This window comes from Lissotriton helveticus, chromosome 1_1 (genome assembly GCF_964261635.1).
Source record: "Lissotriton helveticus chromosome 1_1, aLisHel1.1, whole genome shotgun sequence".
Classification (NCBI taxonomy): Eukaryota; Metazoa; Chordata; class Amphibia; order Caudata; family Salamandridae; genus Lissotriton; species Lissotriton helveticus.
Genome location: NC_136057.1, coordinates 1,390,824,342 through 1,390,843,694, shown reverse-complemented (window position 1 = coordinate 1,390,843,694; position 19,353 = coordinate 1,390,824,342). Strand labels below are relative to the sequence as shown.

General features: G+C 47.3%; 1 protein-coding gene across 1 annotated transcript in view; it reads right to left on the bottom strand.

The window, feature by feature from the left end:
- Window positions 1-19,353, bottom strand: part of ANKRD54 (ankyrin repeat domain 54) — a 75,439-nt gene that overhangs the window by 8,055 nt on the left and 48,031 nt on the right. The window contains exons 2-7 of the mRNA XM_078684157.1: window positions 18,783-18,830; window positions 18,113-18,211; window positions 17,939-18,010; window positions 15,491-15,538; window positions 5,923-6,047; window positions 4,085-4,192 (exon numbers count right to left, since the gene is read on the bottom strand). Coding sequence (XP_078540283.1) covers window positions 4,085-4,192; window positions 5,923-6,047; window positions 15,491-15,538; window positions 17,939-18,010; window positions 18,113-18,211; window positions 18,783-18,830 — 500 coding nt within the window. The remainder of the gene's footprint in view (window positions 1-4,084; window positions 4,193-5,922; window positions 6,048-15,490; window positions 15,539-17,938; window positions 18,011-18,112; window positions 18,212-18,782; window positions 18,831-19,353) is intronic.

Genomic DNA, 19,353 nt, shown 5'->3' with positions numbered 1-19,353 from the left:
AATCAAACACCAGGTTCAGGTCCCCCCCCAGAATGAGATGCCTGTCAGGAGATGCTGTGACATCTATCAGTGTGGCATGGAGGAAGTGGTCCTGACGTTCATTTGGGCAGTAAACCGACCCCACCGTGAAGAACAGGGGTCCCAACTTAAATCTGTATGCCAGCATCCGCCCTTTATGCTCTGCCAATTTGTGTAGCACTTCACCTTTAAAGGATTTAGAGACCAAGATCGCCACTCCTGCTGTTTTAGTGGTATTGGAAGAGAAGAACTGTGTAGGGAAGGAGCGGGACCGTAACCTATGACAATCACTAGCCAGCAAGTGCGTTTCTTGTAGCAGACAGATGTCCGCCTGTGAGGCCTCCAACAAGGAAAGAATTGCCCTACGTTTTGTGGGGTTGTTTAGCCCTTTCACATTCAAAGTTACTACTTTCAAACCCGCCATACCAGGTTAACGTGACCCACCAGCAACTGTCGATCAAAAGCAGCAAGTGGCAAGCCTACTCCCGGGTCTATCTGCGAGCACTGGCCAATCTGAGGGAACATGACAGAGACACCGGACAGAGCTTCCCCGAACACCCCCCTCCCGGATCCCAAGAACTCCAACCCCCAACTCCCCAACCCCCTCCCCCTCTCCCCCCTCACCTCAACTCGGAACCCAAACAAACCCCCCCAACCCATTCCTCCCCACCTTTCGTAGTCCAATTAGTCCCAGGCCTGCCCTCACCGGACAAGTCTGTGGTGAAATACCTTCGTGGGCGACTTACCACAAGTACTCCTCCCTCGCCGTCCCGCGCCCGCCCCCCCCCCCAAAGCCTGCTCCATCAGTAATGCAATGTCATTCTCCCCCCGGAGCCACATTATGCGGTTAAAGCTACTCCTTCCTCAACCACCGAAGTCTCGGTCGCTGTTCGAAGTGCGTCCGCCATCCCAGCTCTGATCGTGGGCGAACTCGGTCTCTGTGAGGCACTCTGTGTCCTGTGTCTCGAGATCCTCCGCCAACCTCCATTAGTCGAGTTCCTTCTCCGCGGCGTGGACGATTCCTCCTCCTCTGCCGTGATCCCTAACACTTCACAGACGTCTTGTAGAGACCGCAGCTGGTGCTGCACTCCATTCCATCGGAATATGAGGCGAAAAGGATGCCCCCATGAGTAGGGGGTGTCATGTTGTCTCAGGAAGTCTGTCGCAATCTTAAATGCTCTACGCTTTTGGAGCGTGGTCGCAGCCAGGTCCTGATACAGCGCCACTTGGTGACCTTTGAATGTTATTGACTGTTTCTTCCGTGCTTCAGACATAATCCGCTCCTTCAGCGAAAAATCGGGAAGGAAAGCCAAGACATCCGGCGGGGGCCCTGTTGCACGCCGCTGCGGCCCCACTCTATGAGCCCGATCTATCTTAATGGGGAAATCTGTAGGTTCGCTAATGACGGTGCGGAACAGTTCCTGCAGATAAGCCACTATGCCGGAGGTCTCTTCTGTGGACGGCACTCCCCGGACCCTAATGTTGTTCCGTCTTGACCTGTTTTCCAGATCCTCATTATGCTGTTGAAGATCTATGTGTTGGTCCCTGAGGCGGAGTACCTCTTGCTGTAAGTGCGTAATCTCTTCGTCCTGTCTTTGCGTGGAGCTCTCAACCGCTTCTACCCTCTCCCCGATGCCATCCACCTCTCGGCGTAGTTCCCGTATTTCACCGGCCACTTCCTTTTTTAACTCTTGAAAGTCTTCCCGTAGTGTCCCGAAAAGTGATTCCAAAAAGGATCTGGTGACCGGGGGCTCTCCGCTGCTTCCCTCGTGAGACCCGCTTGCGCCACCTGACTGTGGTGAGGTCTTGTCTCCTTTACCAGGTGGTTTGTTGAACATTTCGGGGAGCGTGCGGTTAGTTCCTTTGCCGCCCCTCTGCCCGGCCATCTTTCTTACTGCACCGCAGCTCGTGTGCTATCCACAGCCTGCCCCCAGCCAATTTGTCACCCGGCCAGGCCCGGACCTCCGGCGCGAGTCTTCGGGAGTCTCCGGTGTGTGTCCCTGCCCCAGATGGTCACCACGACACAAGGCCAAGCCCGCGAAAAGCCCAGCCCGGCCACGTGTCAGGTGGGAGCCGGTCTCAACTGCGCGTTCTTCGTCGGCTGCAGATGCGCGTAGGGGCCAGGCCTGGGCCCACAGTGAGTGTTTCCTCCACCCAGAGTATGCGGGATACCCCTGTCGCAGGCGCCTCAAGGCCTCAGCCGCACAGGACCAGCACACCACAGTCTCAATATGCCTTACACCATTCGAGGGGTCCCCCCCTCACCTCCAATGTCTGCGCACCCAGGGGGAGCTCTGCGCCACTCAGTCACTGCTCCCAATTTGCTTCCCTTCCCGGTCGCGCACAAGGTACCCGGTGCTGTCGCGTTTCTCAATCCACCCCGGTGCAATATGTCGCAAGCCCTCGCTCTGCTCCGGGCAGTCTGTAACCCCTCCGGGGGCTCCGCAGCCAAATACACACACCCAGCCCGCGTCTCACCTCCTCTGCTGAAGTCGTGGGGGAAGGGGAAGGCGCCGTCTCAAGGGGAGTCTGTCCTGGTCCCTCCCCTGCTCTCCGGGGCAGCGTCCCCCACCTGACTCAGCTGCAAAGGCCCAGTGCCGCCGTGGTGCCAGTCCCTCTCCGGTGTTGTGCTCCGTAAACTCCCACCCTTCACCAGGTCAGACCGCAATGCCCCTGGGTGCCCCGCTCGCTCTTCGTCACCCCAAGGTGCCCCTCACCGCCTCTGCCGGGTCGCGGGGGGGAGGTGTGCCCAGGGCCGGTTCCTTCTCACTCCGGTCTCGACCAGTGCCGCTTCAGCTCCCTGGTGCAGGCTGCCGATCGTCGTCTCTCAACCCGGCAGGACTCGCCACCCCACTGGCGCCGCCTCTCTGGCGCTCTCAGCCTTCTGCACTGTCCAGGTAGGCCGCAGCCGCGGCCTCGCGTAGTCCCCAGGCCGGGGCCGAGCCCCTCTCTCCACCAGGAAGCCGGCCCGCGGTCCTCCGGGCCAGGCTCACTGTGCCGGCGGGTCCCCAACGCTCCTCTGCACCTCTCCGGACCTTCCGCTAGTGCCCGGAACAGCACCAGGGCAGCCTCGTTAGCGGTCCCGGCCTGCGTCTTCTCCCGGCCCGGCCGCAGCCGCGGCCTCGATTAGTCTCGGGGGCAGACTCGGGCTCACCGCTTCGTTCACGGACCGATCAGCTCTCTCTGGTCCGCGACCGTCGGCACCGCTGGATCAGCTACCGGCGGTTGCAGCTCAGCAGATCTTCTCTCACAACCCCCAGAGGCCGCGCTATCGACAGCCGGGCCTCCGGTCGGCTGAGCTCCACCACCACTGTTCGGGGTTCCCGCCGCCAGGCACACCACGCCCGACACTGCGATCGACGGGGAACCGGAGCTCAACCGCGCCGCGTCCCTATGCTCTCCTGACCACACCCGGCCTTCCGGGCCGATTGGGGGGGGAGAAAAGCGGAAATTCAGGGCTCAGGGCCTAGGCGGGCGCAGGAGCTCGGGAAGAACACGTCCGTTCACTCCGCCATCTTGGCCACGCCCCCATGTTTGAATTTTAAACAGAGAGTTGGAGCTTGTCTAAATTCAGTTGAGGCCACTCATCTTCATACTATATTCCATTTGATGCACTTATACTGCTCCAACAAATCAATCGGAGGATACCAAAACAAATTTGCTAAATATTTTCAGAATTTTACATTTTATATTTAGCTTCTTTATTTATATACACTCTGTTCATTTGCAGAGGACCCCCTGAGTAGACTTCATGAACCTCCAGTGGTCCCCGTACCACAGGTTAAGAACCACGGGTTTAAAGGATTCCTGCACACCAGCTAATTTCCCCGTACTGCGATTCCTGACTCGCTGTCTTTCAGCAATTTGGAGTTTCTTACAATGTAACTATATTTTACTTTAAGCAGCGTCTCCTACTATCGCTCCCACCTTCCATGTGAAATGCAAAACGCATTCCTGCATTGAGGAAAAGTCTTGTGGTGGGGAAGAGAGCTTGGTGAGTCTCTCTGCAGCACTCTGAGGCCTAGGCTACGCGCTCAAGCTCCCTAAACACCCAAGCGCCCTTTACCTGTTCCTTGGTGCTGGTGATCTGCAAGCGGGAGCACAGGTCATCCAACTGCTCTTTCTGCTCATGGCGGCCTAGTTTGTCCAGGTACTCACGAAGCATCTGGATGATCTGTAGAATGCGGCAAGTGAGAGGGGAAACAAAAGTCAAGAGTGACAAATTTAAAGGGAAGCACAAACCCATGACACACAAGTGAAGCTCCGGATCTGAGAATCACACTGCAAAGCTAAATGACAAGCATGACTCTGGTAGATTAAAGGCTAGGAAAAGGAGGAAATGATCTTGTCACTCAAGAATTTGTTTCTCTTCTGAAAACTGTACAAGGGCCACAAACATTCACCAAGGGGAAGTGGTTTTTCCAGACACAAACAGATGGCACTAATCTTCTGGTGAGTTTGAACTGGTTCCCCTCTAGGCACACCAGTCAATTCACAAAATGTTAATTTTGTTACAGTAAAATCAGGGTATACATTTGTTCCCACTATTAGGCTTGGGGTTTAGAATAGTAGGACCTAGATCGTGCCATTGGAAGGGCAGCTCCTTGCACTGCCTACCAGTGTGTATCAAACCTTCCCAGATGGTCAGGAGGGGAGGCCTGTGCAATCCTTTATTTTCCGTTGAATCTACAATAGGAGTGACAAGTCATACTGAAGTGTGAAGGCGGACATCGCCCTTTGAAGAGGGGCCAGACTGAGATACAAGATATAGCTCTCAGAGGTGCACGTACGTCTAGATGGGATGCTAAAGAAGAAATCAGTGTACAGAAGATAACAGTTTTAGGCTCACGCTGCAGAAAGGCAGGCGCAAGATTAAACGCACTGTGATGTTAACATGCTGCAGATGTAATTTATATTGAGATATACATTTATATCCTACAGCACTGTGTATCACATAAAAGTGTAGCGAAGATTTCATCCTAATGAAGACTCCAGATAGGCGCTAGAAAGCTTTGGAGATTGTGCTGCAGAAACTACAGGCTGTAGTGATGGAAATGTTAGCATTATTTTGGATGTAACTGGCATTGTAGCCCATCTCCTGCACTAACCTTTTTTTTTTTTAAATCATATCTGGGGTATCTAATAATAAAGGAAGTTTTCTTGGGTTTACCCCTTGGTATTTTAGTTAATCTGAATCCCAGGTATTATCCAGTTTTCGATTTATCAAGAACTCCCTTCTAATGAGGTTGAGAACTCCAGGGTACTATCAACTTACCAGGGTAGAATGAGTTCGCTGAGTAGGACTCATACCACAAAATGTGGGCGAGGCTTCCTCACCCAATGTAGAACTGCTCCCTTTTCACACCTCAGGATCATTTAATAACTTAATAGATCATTCTGGTCTCCTCCACTGTATCGTTAGTGTTTGCTTGATAAAGGGTATGGCAGTATATACCTCTTCATCTCCCTTTGTGTTTTCCCTGTTTCGAATTAATATATTTTTCTTCAAACGCTTCAATTAATGGTCGTGTGTGTGCATGGGCGACTCTCCACCACATGGTAAAAGAGAACGAACACTTTAAAGAAGCCAAATTGTTAATAATGCCCAGTAGCAGATACAACCTCAGACACATCCGTGATAACCAGTAACTCAGCAGGTAAGAAAGCTTGCCTGGGCTCAGAGGAGCCTACAGACTGAAAATGCTCATCTCCGCAAGCTTCCCCAAAAGACAAGTGAGTATTTTGTAGTACCGCATGTCCAGAAGGGGGAACATGTGCCTACAGGAGGAGCTTTTCCTGCCAGCCCTTTCCCTCCCATCCTGTGGTAAGTCAGAGCTAGTGCTTCCTGTGCCCCAGGGAGCACCTCCTCTATGTGGGGGGCAGAGAGCAGCAGCATATACTCACCTGTCGGACCTCCAGCTGCAGTGCCTCCAGACTCTGCGAGTGTCCCTCTTGCAAGATGTTCAGCTTAGATTTAGCCAAGTGGAGGGGTGTCCGTCCTGCTCGGTCCAAAGCATCCACCCTCGCGCCTGAGCAAAGATATTAACATATGAGGAAATCAGGCGCGCGGTGTCATGGAGAAACAAGGAAAGACATGAAGACATGTAAAGGCCAGCAGTGAAGGATGAAGAACAAGGCGAGTCCCAAGCATGTGAGGAGATCTTGGCTTCCCTGAAGCTAGGGAGGTGCAAGGAGAGTAAAAACATCTGCAGGGACCTGCAATGGTGAGCCACTGCTGCGGAGAGGTGCAAAGAAGAGACGCGGAGAATGAGATTTTTTTAAGCTGGAAAAGATCTCAAGAGCATTTCAGTTGAAAGGGAAGCACGCTCACAAGAAGTACCGGGAGCAACTGTTTGAAATGAAAACTTTCCCTCAACAGATCGTGGCCGAAGGCAAGAAAGTACGATCTGAAATCAGGCACACATGACACAATGAAAGTATAAAGATTCAGCAGAAATGAACCCTTTTAGAAAAGTGGCAGGACTCAAACAGGTTGCTAAAAAAAGGGCAAAGTACATAAATGCAGTGTCTTCTATGGGTATTTCTGGAAGTGCTACACAGACATTCCCATACATCCAGGCCTTCTATTTGTTAGGAGTTGATACGGTGAGCTCACAGGGTGTTGGACTGCTTGAGACTGAGAAAGGGGGACTTTGGGGGAAGCGAGAAACCAATCTCAAGACCTTTTACTCTATTTATTGTGAAGATAGCTTGCGTAAGTTCTATGGGTGAGAGGAGAGGCAAGAAGAAGTAGTTCACAAGCAAGTCATCAAGAATATCGGATCACCTAAGTAGATAAAAAAAAAAAATAAGAGCAGGAAGCAAAACCTGTTCGATTAGGAAGGAAACAGGACAAACTTGAGGGCCAGTCATACATTGAGAACAACAATATTGGCATATTAATATTTTCTTTGTTTTGAGAACACTGCGTAACGGATGGCTGTCGCAGACCAACCCTTACAACGATGTGTTCCAATGAATGCAGAATAACTGGAATGAGCAGTTTCTGATACAACATCTACATAGCTCCTTAGGATGGCATCTCTTGTTCAAAGGCATATGGTGAAATACTCCGAAATGAGCAAGCGGGAAAATATTTGTTTTTGTGTTGCTGTCCATTCACCTGAAAAAGGGCAGACGCCTTAACCTTTTGTTATTTGAAATGTAAACTGGTCATCTTTATGAAATCTGTGTGGCATACTGAGGACACTTGAAGGCGTTTAAAAAAAATCCCCTAGAACAGAATGGCACAGCTCATACTAACTAGAGTGGAAAAGATGGCAACGTAGTCATAACTAGTATTGATTATTTACACTCATTAGAAGCAGAGTACTAGTCTGGTAAAAGTCAGTGATGGGGACGCAGTGTAGGAAATGTTAAAGTACGAGTGGATAACAGTGGTCTCCGAGAAACAACACCTCACTTAAATAAGTGCTACCATGGATCACATTATTTAGAACATAAACTAAAAACCATATTTTCTGCCAAACTCACTGAAGATAAACAGCATGCTGTTAACAGCCTGCTCATGTGTTGCTTTCATGCAAAACAGAACATGCCTGGTTTCTTCAGTTTCTGTTTACTAAAACAGTATCACTGCTAAACATTTGCTATGTAAGACTTATTTTTGAAGCCACATTTTTTTTAACGACGGATACTGCTAGTAGCCACAGTTTGCCTACCACTTCCCTTGCTCAGCAAGGTGGCCCATCCCTCCCTTTCTCTAATCATGTCTTTCACTTCTACATTTCACACCCGCTGCTAGATCCTGCCCTTCTTTTGCAAATAAGAGCAACTTGCATGGCACGTTCCTCTTTCCACAGCTGCCCCCGTTACATGGCACGAAGTACCTTTTAGTATTTGACTGGCACATCTAATATCATCAGCAAAAAGAAATACAGAGTTCCCCGGTTGCAGTCAGCTAAAGGACTGAGGAGCATGCGTGAGATACCTTCGAAGAAAACCTTCCACAATCTGTCCAATATAGAACGACTAGCAGTCAAAACACTAGGCCAAGACGAGTCGATCGTCATTAAACAAGCAGACAAGGGGGGCGCCACGGTCATTCAGAACTACGAAGACTATGATCGTGAGTGCAGAAGACAATTGACAAATACCAACCATTACAGACCTCTCCTTGAGGACCCAACTAAAAGATTGACAACTACCATCATGGGCCTTGTGATTGAGGGGGAGACTAACGAGTGGATTAGTAGGAAGGAAGCAGATTTCTTGATCACTCCGGATCCTGTTATCCCCCACTTTTATACTCTCCCGAAAATACACAAGGGCACGTCTCCTGTCCCTGGGAGACCCATTGTCTCTGGAATTGGATCTCTACTAGAACCACTGTCACAATTTTGTGATGCGTTCTTCCAACCTTACGTCAAACAGATACCATCCTACCTGCAAGACACCAGGGATGTACTCCGTCTAATTGCAGACATAGATGGCAGAGAGGACACTGACTTGCTTCTTACCCTCGATGTGGAGGCACTTTATACTAATATCCCGCAACAAGCAACCCTGGAAGCAGTGGATTCGCTGATGCGAGAAGAGGAATGGTTATCCCCAACACCAATAACATTCATTATGGAACTGGCCCACATCGCCCTGACCGAGAACTTCTTCAGGTATGAATCCCAGTTATACCATCAAGTGCGGGGGACTTCGATGGGTTCTACCTTCGCGCCGAGCTTGGCCTGCATTTATATGGCTTCGTTCGAGAAGAGGTACATCTACCCTCCGGAGCAAAACCCCTACCGAGAGAACTTAACTCTCTGGCGTCGCTTTATCGACGACATCTTGATTCTTTGGAAAGGGGACCGTCCCAGCTGTGAAGCCTTTTGTGACTGGATTAACTTACAAGACCCCTTCCTTAAATTTACTGGAACCATCTCGGAGACGTCCATACCATTCCTCGATCTTACCATCAATCTGGGACCCGAAGCAATAACCACCACGCTATACAAGAAAGATACTGACAGAAATAGCTTGCTTCTCTACCAAAGCCACCATACTAAAGCCCTGCGAGATAATTTACCCTTTGGGCAATTCCTTAGAATTCGGAGGAATTGTAGCTCTGTCCAAGACTTCAGACAAGAGGCCCGGACCCTACAGCATAAACTCCAGGACAGAGGGTATCCCACCCGGTTGTTAAAGAATTCGTACAAACGAGCATTGAACAACAATAGAGATGCCCTTCTAGAGGTCCACCCTAAAGAACCAGATGACATCATCACCTGTGTCACCTCCTACACCAGGCATTCATCATTTATCAAGAAAGCCGTGATGACACATTGGGGTATCTTGAACTCCACTGGGATGGAATTGGCACGACCACGGTTCGCTTTCAAAAGGACTGCCAACCTCAAGGACACATTGATCCACACTCGCCCTAAGAAATTACAAACTCGACCAGTCAGGACCCTTTGGGATCTTCCCCCTGTCACTGGACACTACAAATGTGGCTCCTGTGTGGTATGCCCCCAAACCATCCAAGGCAGAACAATCGAACTCCCAGGAGATTTCACCTGGACCTTTCACAAACACACCAATTGTAACAGCTCGAGATGTATATACATCTTGGTGTGCCCCTGCAGATTGCTCTATATCGGGATGACAATGCGCCCGGTGAAACAACGGATAATGGAGCACAACAGTAATATTCGATGCTCCAAAACACACACCGGGCTGTATGAACATTGCAAGGAACACAAACATACCACTGAGGACATAAAGTGGACAGTTCTAGAATGCCAACCTGGTATGAATCAGCAATCCCTCTTCAGACTGGAGCAGAGATGGGTACACCGTCTACACACAGATGAAAACGGGCTCAACGATGCGGTGCCCTGGACAATGCTCACTAGATAGCTGACCAATGGACTGTTTTGTCCTTACTATGCCGAACCCAGCCCATAACCATGAAGCTGCCTATTTCCACCTCCCTCTCAAGATGGCACTCACGTTTCCCTCCCTCCTCGTTAGCACGCGAAGCCGTCTTCGTTGTTAACCACCGGCAACACACGGAGCGAGTGAATCTTCTGTGTCCATTATTTACCACTCGTTGCCTGGTAACACGCCGGGGCCACGCCCACTAAACTGGCCACACACACGGGTCATAAGTAATGCGCCCGGGACGCCAAACTTTACCGGCTGATCTGCGGCACCGTCCGCAGTGGGAAGGGTAGGTGACTAGACGCCCTACGCCAGGAACTCCGAGGTAAGGCACATATGCTCCATTCTGCGCCCCCGCGTGCGCCTCTTTCTGAGCGCCACGGCGGGACCAAGCTTTAAGCAGTTGAATGGGGAGACGCATTGACCGCCAATCGATAACATGGCGGGGATACTTCCTCCTAACAGGTGGTCTCCACCAAGTCCTGGCCCCACCCGGTCAGCTCGAGGAAGCCTCCGTAGTGTAACAAACGGGTAAGGTTGTTCTAAATTTTACCATCACTGTATTATTGCGGCTGGTGTTACGGTTTAATCCAAGGGTTAGTTACCCATACACTGACTCCATCTAGTGTTCTTTTCTGAAACTTCACAAAGACATGTTTGAAGTCTGTTTTTCTCCCCACAAATGTTGTCTCAATTTCCACTAGCTATCGCGCATGCTGATAGCACAGTAATAGCCCTTGATTTTCACAGGTTTTTTACTGCATGACAAACTTCCAACCAACTTTGTTGGATACCACTAAGCATGCGATCTTCCTTGAGCAAACCAAAGGCATGCTCACCCACTGTATATTATGACAGTCACAAAACGCGAATGTTTCCACGTTTGTCCATGATGTCTCTCTGGTCTCTCCTTAACAGTACACTTCTCTCTTCTCTCTCCCATTTAGTCCTGGGAAGGGTCCTGAGGAAAGGACTGCCATACGACACCTACCAGGTCGTATACTGGGCCCCCTGATCACGGGGGAGCCCTTGCAAATCATATGAGCACCCCTTGGTCCTGACGAATTGCTCTATAAGCAAGAAACATGTTGACCATCCACTCACCAAGGGTTGAATGAGGCTTACTACCTTGATAGTTCTGCCTCTATACCCCTTGTATTTTTAATAGAGCAGTGAGCCATATCATTAAAATCCCAATTTTTGGACTCCACTGACTCCTTTTATTTCACCCACGCTCACTTTTGCACACTCACATATTACCTCCTTGCATGGTCCCCTTACATCCACACACCCTTTGGCGAAGGAATAGAAGATCCCCGCCAAAGAGCAACAAGTATTGTTGCCCGACAGGCATTGCACTGCCAGCCTGGCGCAGGGGCAGGGTACCGATGATGACGCTGAACGATCACCGGGTGGGATTACAAGTGTAGTCCAACCGGCGACTTGTGTGAGGTACCCCAAAAATTCCAAGAGAGGGTTCACTACACTCACTTTTTTACTGTTTGACCCGACAAGAGAGAGACCAATGACAGTCCTTTAGCTGACTGCAACCGGGGAACTCTGTATTTCTTTTTGCTGATAGTCTTTCTAGGACACATACATTGGACCCCTTTAAATAATTGTCCTAACCCTGTGTTCCTCCCTGTTGATACAACATCTAATATCATGCCTACTCACTTGGGTAGTGGTCTTCCATCTGCTGCTCATCGTTACACTATATATCTTAATATTTTGCAATCAATGGAGTCCACTGTGCAGTGAACGTGCTCATCATGTTCTTCTGACCTCTAGTGAAGACCCTTTGTCCCCCACCTATTTTTTAGGCCCTATCGAAAATTCTTCATGGAAGTAGAACTTTACTCTCTGTACTTTCACTGGTTTGGTGGAAATCGGTTTAGTAGTTTCTGAGTCGCAAGTGTTTAAAAAAAAGTGCAGAGTGGGCTGCATAGAGTCAACACTTTTACTGCTTAAACACGCGAGTCAAGACTTGGGTATCCTTTCAGTCCCATTTTGAATTTTCGGAAAAATGTGACTGGCTGGAGAAAGATACTTAAAATGTTATTTACTGCCATTTTGAAACTCGAGGCAGCCCTGACTCGAGAGTTTCGCGCTGTTGAAACAAATGCACAGCCATGGAAACTTACCCTCAAAAGTGCCTTATCTCAATGGGCACTTAAAGGGTACACAGAAACGTGGAAAATTCAAATCCCAAAAAAGAAAGCCAACACCAAAATCCGCACGTGACATGAGTCTCTAAAGGTTGAAGAATTCACGAGCAGGCATTTTAGGTGTTGGAATCAAAGGTCGTGCGCAGCAGTGGTTGGCTGATGACAGAGGGTTGGGTGGCTTAGCCAGCGCCCAACGCGTGCAATGCACAGCCAAAGCCTGTGTAGCAAGATTTGGTTGATGATAGGGCACAGTCCAGGCCATTTTGCAAACCCGTACTGTGCACAGCCAAAGAACAAGCGCCAATGGGAATGGCTGAAGGTGTGCATTGGATGGGGGTGGGGGCTCTTTCCTTAATTTCTGAACTGTTTGTAAATTAATGTTAAGAGAGAGCAGGGCTGATTTGTTTTTTAATTAAATAATACATTTCTCAAAGTAACACCTTAGGTCAGTGGTTCTCAACCTTTCGACTTTTTTCATCATTGCTGGGACCCAAAGACCCCCAGTGAATCATTATTGGAATCTGGGTACCCCTATGAGTCATTACTGGAAGGCCGGGACCCCGGCCTCAGCATTTTTGATGATTTACTAATGGTGACATATTTAATTTAATTCACAAATCTAAAACATTTTTAAAAAGCTCAATTTTAATGGGAAGGATAGAGCTTTTCTAAATTTAATGGAGGTCAATCATCACCCATACTATATTCTGAATGACGCACTAGCACTGTTCCCACAAATCAATTGAGGATGGCAACTTAATTTTTAGCCTCCAATTTGAAATTACTTCCCACTTACAGCACATAATAATGTCAAGTTTAAATCTTGCTTCTTTATTTATATATGCTTTATTGATCAGTTAAGATTACATTTTCTAAGCAGTCATGGAGTCCCGGAGTAAGCTTCATGAACCCCAAGGCCCCCCCCCGTACCACAGGTTAAGAACCACAGCTTTAGATTAAATATTCCTCAAAGAGATACTTTGAAACGGCAGTATAATATCACGGATACTCAAAGAAAAAGCTCAGGATGTCCGTGATTAAGGCACTGCCATTATAATTGGGAAACAGAAACCAGAACATCAAATGACCATCACAAAAGTTGTTATAAGAGCGCACATCGTGTGTTCAAGTGACATCAAAAGCCCTGTGCAGTTCGTAACTAGGATTTGTTTTTGCACATATTGCTTTAAGATCAATGTATTTTAATCAACTATGTTCAGTCCAACCAGGTGGTGTACAAAATTCACATCTTTGCAATGCTGCATTGGTATTCAAACTAATTGTTAAAGGTGTCCATTTGCAGAGCACAGTCCATAAAGGTTATTCAGTAAAAGTAGAACATGGCAACTCCTTCGCGGGGCATTTTAAAAGGGAGGCTCCATGGGTCAAGAACTAACACTACAGTCTGGCAAACCCTTGATGAACGAGGACCAGGTACCATTCAAAAACTGGTAACGTACTGTTTCCATGGTGTTCTGTTGTAGTGTATATTTGTGGAGGTGAAGATGCTTGGTTCCTCTATTTTAATGTATTTCTTGGACAACAATCAGGCTTGTAAAACATTTGTACAATTCTTTCACTGGGCTTGGAAGTACTAGCAAAACAAAAATTGGACGTTGTTAGATGTACTGCAGGACACAAAGATCGCACATACACCAGAGTTTTGAAGAGTATACATCAAGGGGGCATTGAGTCCACAGATCTGTTGCCATTTTGTTTGGTGTATCAGCAAACATATGTAGACAGTATGCTTGTGTGTGGATACTATCCAGAGGTCTTGCGTATTAAGCTCAAACTGTGTGGGATTCCTTTTGTTTACAGGTATATAGGTTTTCTTCAATACAACTGATCTTAAACTTTGTTTTCTAGACTAAGAATAGTACATTTCTTACAAATGCAGGCCTGCCACCGAACATGTTTTCCAGTCTCTTGACTTCTAAACATCCAAGTCCGAGCTTTTTATGTATTTGTGAAGCTATATCTACCTTGTTTTCTCATCAACAGCAAATCTGCTGTTATTTAAAGAGGAGGTTAGTGTGACTTTGAAGGCTTATGATCTGTATTATCTGAACCTACAGGGCCAGGTACACAATAAAAACTTGTAGAAGTACGTTCAGAAATGTCCTCCCTGCATGAAGGTGTAGTACATTTTTTATATTTCACAGAGCTTTTTCAGGGAATGCATAGAAAGCTGCACCCGTGGCAGTAGTTCTGGAAAAGCCAATGCCCTTGTAAAAGCAGAACTCAACATATAGTACTATTTCGCATTTTGGAAGGCAGCGATTGTGGGCAATTACACCCTCCCCCCCCCCCCCTCGAGGAACACATTTTCATATAAGGAAACCCCTTCACTTACACCCCCGTGAACTTTGGGGGTGTTGCATATCCCTTCCCGCTCGGGAAAAGCATTTACTCCAGCTCTTAACGGGTGTAAATTGATTTGCACTCAGTCTCAGTGTATTTTTGTAAGGGCGTAAATTCAGACACTTAAACAAACGCACGTTTACATACGAAATAACTAAACACTTTGGGCCTTTGTGACTGAGGCACACAGCGTTTGTTCAGTTATTAAAATAAAAAAGGATCAGCATCTGTGATTTGGGCATTTTATTTTCTGGACCGGAAGCCCTCCCTTTGCACCGTGTATCTTTTGTAGAATTCACAGAAACACTATCTTATTGCGAAAGAGAGAACAGTATTAGGCAAAAGAATGCAGCACGAAACAAATCACGAGAAACTTGTTCCCAGTTTCAGAAAAGTTGCAATTACTTTTACTTCAAAAGGAGAGACAGCAGTAACACAAGGAGGGCTGGCTGATGGATTATTAAGCTGTGCAGAGAATCTGGAGCAGGGTGGCTGGAAGGGAGCACGAGTTTCAAACTGAGGTGAGGCAGTGTATGTAATAAATATAAAACAAAAAGGTGGAAAACAGCAGAGCGCCAGAGATGGGGCGCAGATGAAGACAATTACATAAAGCAGAGAGACAGATATACAAAACTACACAGCAGGGAAAGACGTGGTTTTGTATATCGGCCCAGGTCTGATCGGGGGTGGGGGAGCAGGGCTGCGGGTAGTTACATTTCAGGGCCAGGGGCGATACGATCATGAAGAGGTGAGATTATAGATAGCTCACAGGCTTTAAGCAGTTAGACACAAAAGGACTGCATGGAGTCTTTCATATTAAGGCAGCAGAGACTTATAAATAGGAAAACAAAGTTTCATTCAGAAACTAGAAAAAAACTATAGAGGTACAGAAGGGAGAGAACTGTAGGAATCACAAACCAAGGAGGTAAAAAACTACAAGGATTGTATTCAGAGGGCAGCGGGGACTAGAGGGAAATAAGATGCCCCTCTGTGGAGCTTCAATCAGTCACAGCCACAGTGTTCCCAATCCGCTCACATACCTCCACGCAGCAGGGTGGTGATGACCGGGACGTGATTGGTGCAGGCAGCTGCAGGAAGACAAACACAACGTTATTCTCAGTCATTCTGCTTTATTTCCTTCAAATATCCAGCCACTTTGTCAGCCGCCCAGGAGCACGTGCTCAGGAAAACAATGCTTGGTCATAAGTGCTACCCATTTAATCTGTGTCCTCTTCTGAGGGGGAGCGTATCACACCTGGCAAGAGAGGTAAGTACACGCTCAGTCCCCTGGAGACGCTGTCCTGAATTTGGAACAGCTGTCTATCCATCACATCCACAGCTGTCCCTGCAGCACCCATCCTCTGCATATTGGGTGCGCTCAAGGTGCACTGTTGATTCCACAACCTTTACATTTGAACTGAACTGCAGCTACTAAGGTAACTCCATTTCGACAAAGATGCAAATCCTCAGATCTGGATTTTCTTTTAGAAATCAATGTTTTCAGGAGTCTAAATGCATTTAGCTCAACTGAAATAAGCCAGGACTAAAAGTGCCAGAATGTATCAGGTTTTTAAACAAAACTCATAACACAAAATGGCATCCTTGAGAACATGGTATCATCTCCTATCCTTACTGAAGATGCATGGCATTAGCTAAGTGCTGTCGAGTGTTGCTCTGATGAATACCCCGACACAACTAGGATGATGCACTGAAATACCCAACTCTGCTCAGAGACATAGCATGAGAATTCCCAATCCCCAAACAACCACATCATTTGCATTCTTTGCTACAAGTGACAGAAAGGCCTTTTGAGATGGAACCTTTACTGAACAGGCAACAAAGGCTGGTTATTGAGAAATCATCACTTGTAGACTGAGATTTTACAATGTTGTTGCATGGCCTGCATGGAATAAACACCAAATCTCACATTATAAGTGGCCTTTTAATTCTGATAGGGCCTGAAGCAGCTGAAATCTATGGGTGAAATTCCAGGAAAGAAAAAAAAAAAAATTACTGGGGAATTACTCTGGGTTGCCAAAATTCGAGGGTCCTAATTGCACACTTTCTACTGCAGGTAAAGGGCCATCAGCTTTCTTAAAAAGGGAGTGGTTACCACTTCCTTTGTGAAAGAAGTGCCATCGCTAGTGACTGCCGGAGGGGGGACAATTGGTACCCCCAATCCGAGTCGGAATAGTGGTGTCCATGTGAAAGATCCCAACGTCCGTGGTCACAGCAAAGAGGAGGTCGCAATTCATGCACATACATGTGGCTACAGCATACAAGTGATATACGATAATATTACAAATATTGGCCAGTAAACCTAAACTGCCATAGGATCCCTGCAAAAGGCTCATACTACCTCATACATTGGTTCCGTCCATGGCTACAGTCTCTCACTTACACAACCACAGCAACAGATTGGGAAACTAAGTCGTAAAAAGTAAATGTCAAAGCGATAGTGGTCTAAACAGATGCAAACATCCAAGAGCCAGACTCTAGCTTAAACTTACTTGAAAAAGGTTACCTAAGTTTAAGTAAGTTTTGTAGGGCACTTTAGTGTTCCTCTGGCTGTAGGATTGACCGGCAGCTGCACCAGGATACTATATTAAGATACAAGGGCATGAGCATTGCAGGGAGGGAACTAACATTGGGTCTTTCTCAGGAGTCAATATGTACTGAGCAGCTGAATTCCAAGAGTAGACTGACTACCTATTCACAACTGCGTTGATATGGAAGAAATGGAGTGGAGATCTGGCAACCACGTTAGGGTGCGAAAGGTGAGCAGACAGTGGACAATCATAGACTCTGGACTTCAGACTTTGGTAGGTAGAAGTCGCTCCTATCAGAACCTACTTCCATGGTCTAAAACCACAGAGAAGAATAGACTGATCACCTTTATTGGAACATAGTCAGAACCTCAGAACAAAAAGAATGCCTGCTGGGACATCACTGTCCAACTGGGAGGCTAGAGATAGGGACAGCCCTGCAGCTGAAGCTCTCTTCTCTGTAACCTGGGCTCTGTAATTGCAGAAGGGCACTGATAACACACCAAATGCCATGGGAACGGTGGTGTACACCCCTTATGCTCTCTAAAGCAAGTGAAATGATAACGCTGATGAAAAAAGAAAAAAAGAGTGGCTTCAGCAATAGACCCTGCCAAAAAGTGTTTCCAGCACTTGCACAACCTTTCCACTGGTACAACTTCCCAGGTCATCGGGGCAGGTTGTACAAATATACACACCAGCATTGTGAGTTGTAAAAACCTTTGAGAGCTCCCTCAACCCTGTGCACAAGGCACAGTTGCGATCCAAATGAGCAGCCTCTGAGTGGTGACCAAAAGGAAGGAAATATATTAAGAAAAACGCTTCTCTTTACAATAATGCGTCCTTTTACTGGGGCCACTGCCGGACTGTCACTTGTTTCTTAGGTCCAGTCCCCACGTCCTTAGAACCCTTGCTTTTACTTCACCCATACACACCAAGACTTACCCAAATGCAGGGGGGTGTTACCAAGCCCATCCCTCTGGTTCGGGTCAGCACCATGGTCCAACAGCAGGTGCACTAGAGAAAAAGAAGCAAATCCCTTGTTACAGTAGCTTGTGTATGACAATGACCACAACATAAGAGACATACAATGGAATACACCAACACAATACCCCTTACCGATTCCATCGTTGCCATTACAGGAAGCGAAGTGCAGTGCGGTACGGCCTTTGTCGTCGGCAGCACAAGGATCCACCCCATCCATGAGGAGGTACTGCACTAATCACAGAAAGAAAGGGAAATTAATATTCACTGCTATGGTCCTATTCAATAAACTCAATTTGGATTTGTAACCTATCCTTTCATCTAGCCATGCTTAAATTTCAGATTTGTTGTTTTCATGACATTATTGGGCACTTATAAAATCTGTCCATGTAAGGGTTCTTTAAAGCAACCATAGTTGGTTAAACAGTTCTCCGTACGGACTGCAGAAAACAGGTAGGACCCAGTCCTAACAATATTAAATATTCACACACACATGCACACACACACACAGGGTACAGAGTGAGACCGCATTCCCAACCTATAAATCTCTATAGAGTTGGAGACAGCATCACTTGCACCATGCAACATTTCACTCAGAATGGACGGTGGATATTGAAGTTACATCTTAAGTGACTGTTTCTGATGTTCTGTGTACAGGTGGTCCTCAGTTTCAGATCTGGTATACTTCCCAGATCCCTGAACCAGATGACTGTTTCAATCCACATCACATGATGCACTTGCATCCAAACAGACTCAAGGCGAGGAGAAAAAGTGCACTCTGAAATGAGCAGCACCAAGGTCGTACCAGTTTCTACATCATTGCAGTTTGCTGCTTCACGGAACTTCTTCAGGGCTGCAAAAAGAAATAAGGAATGTCAGGAAACTGAGATCAGAGCCAGATATTTAGCAGCAGATAGAATGCAATGAACAGGTTTGTAAAGAGACAGAAAACAAAGGGGTCTATCCGGTAGGGAGGTTAGTCAGCGAGCTTCCTTGGAAATGTGTATAATGCTTCAGAAGATATCCCTATCACATGAAGCCATTTTTCCCATTCAGTTAAATCCTACCACCTTGATAGGTGCATAACAGCTGGCAGATAGAAACAAAATGCAAAGACCATGAAGAAGACACCTCAAACAGATGGAGAAAAGAGACCACCAACCCCACTTTGTGGAAAGTGGGAGCTAGAGAGACATACAGCCACTAAAATCAGGAAGAAAATGTTGAATGTCAGCAGCTATGGAAAAATCAGATAGTGGGGAAGCTGCGGTTGGTCAAAGCAGGAGGGGGGGCAACAGTGGTTGGTGAGAGACACAGAAAACAAAAGGCTAGCTAGACATCATGGAGAGCTCTGTGGGCAGGGAAGGATACAACAG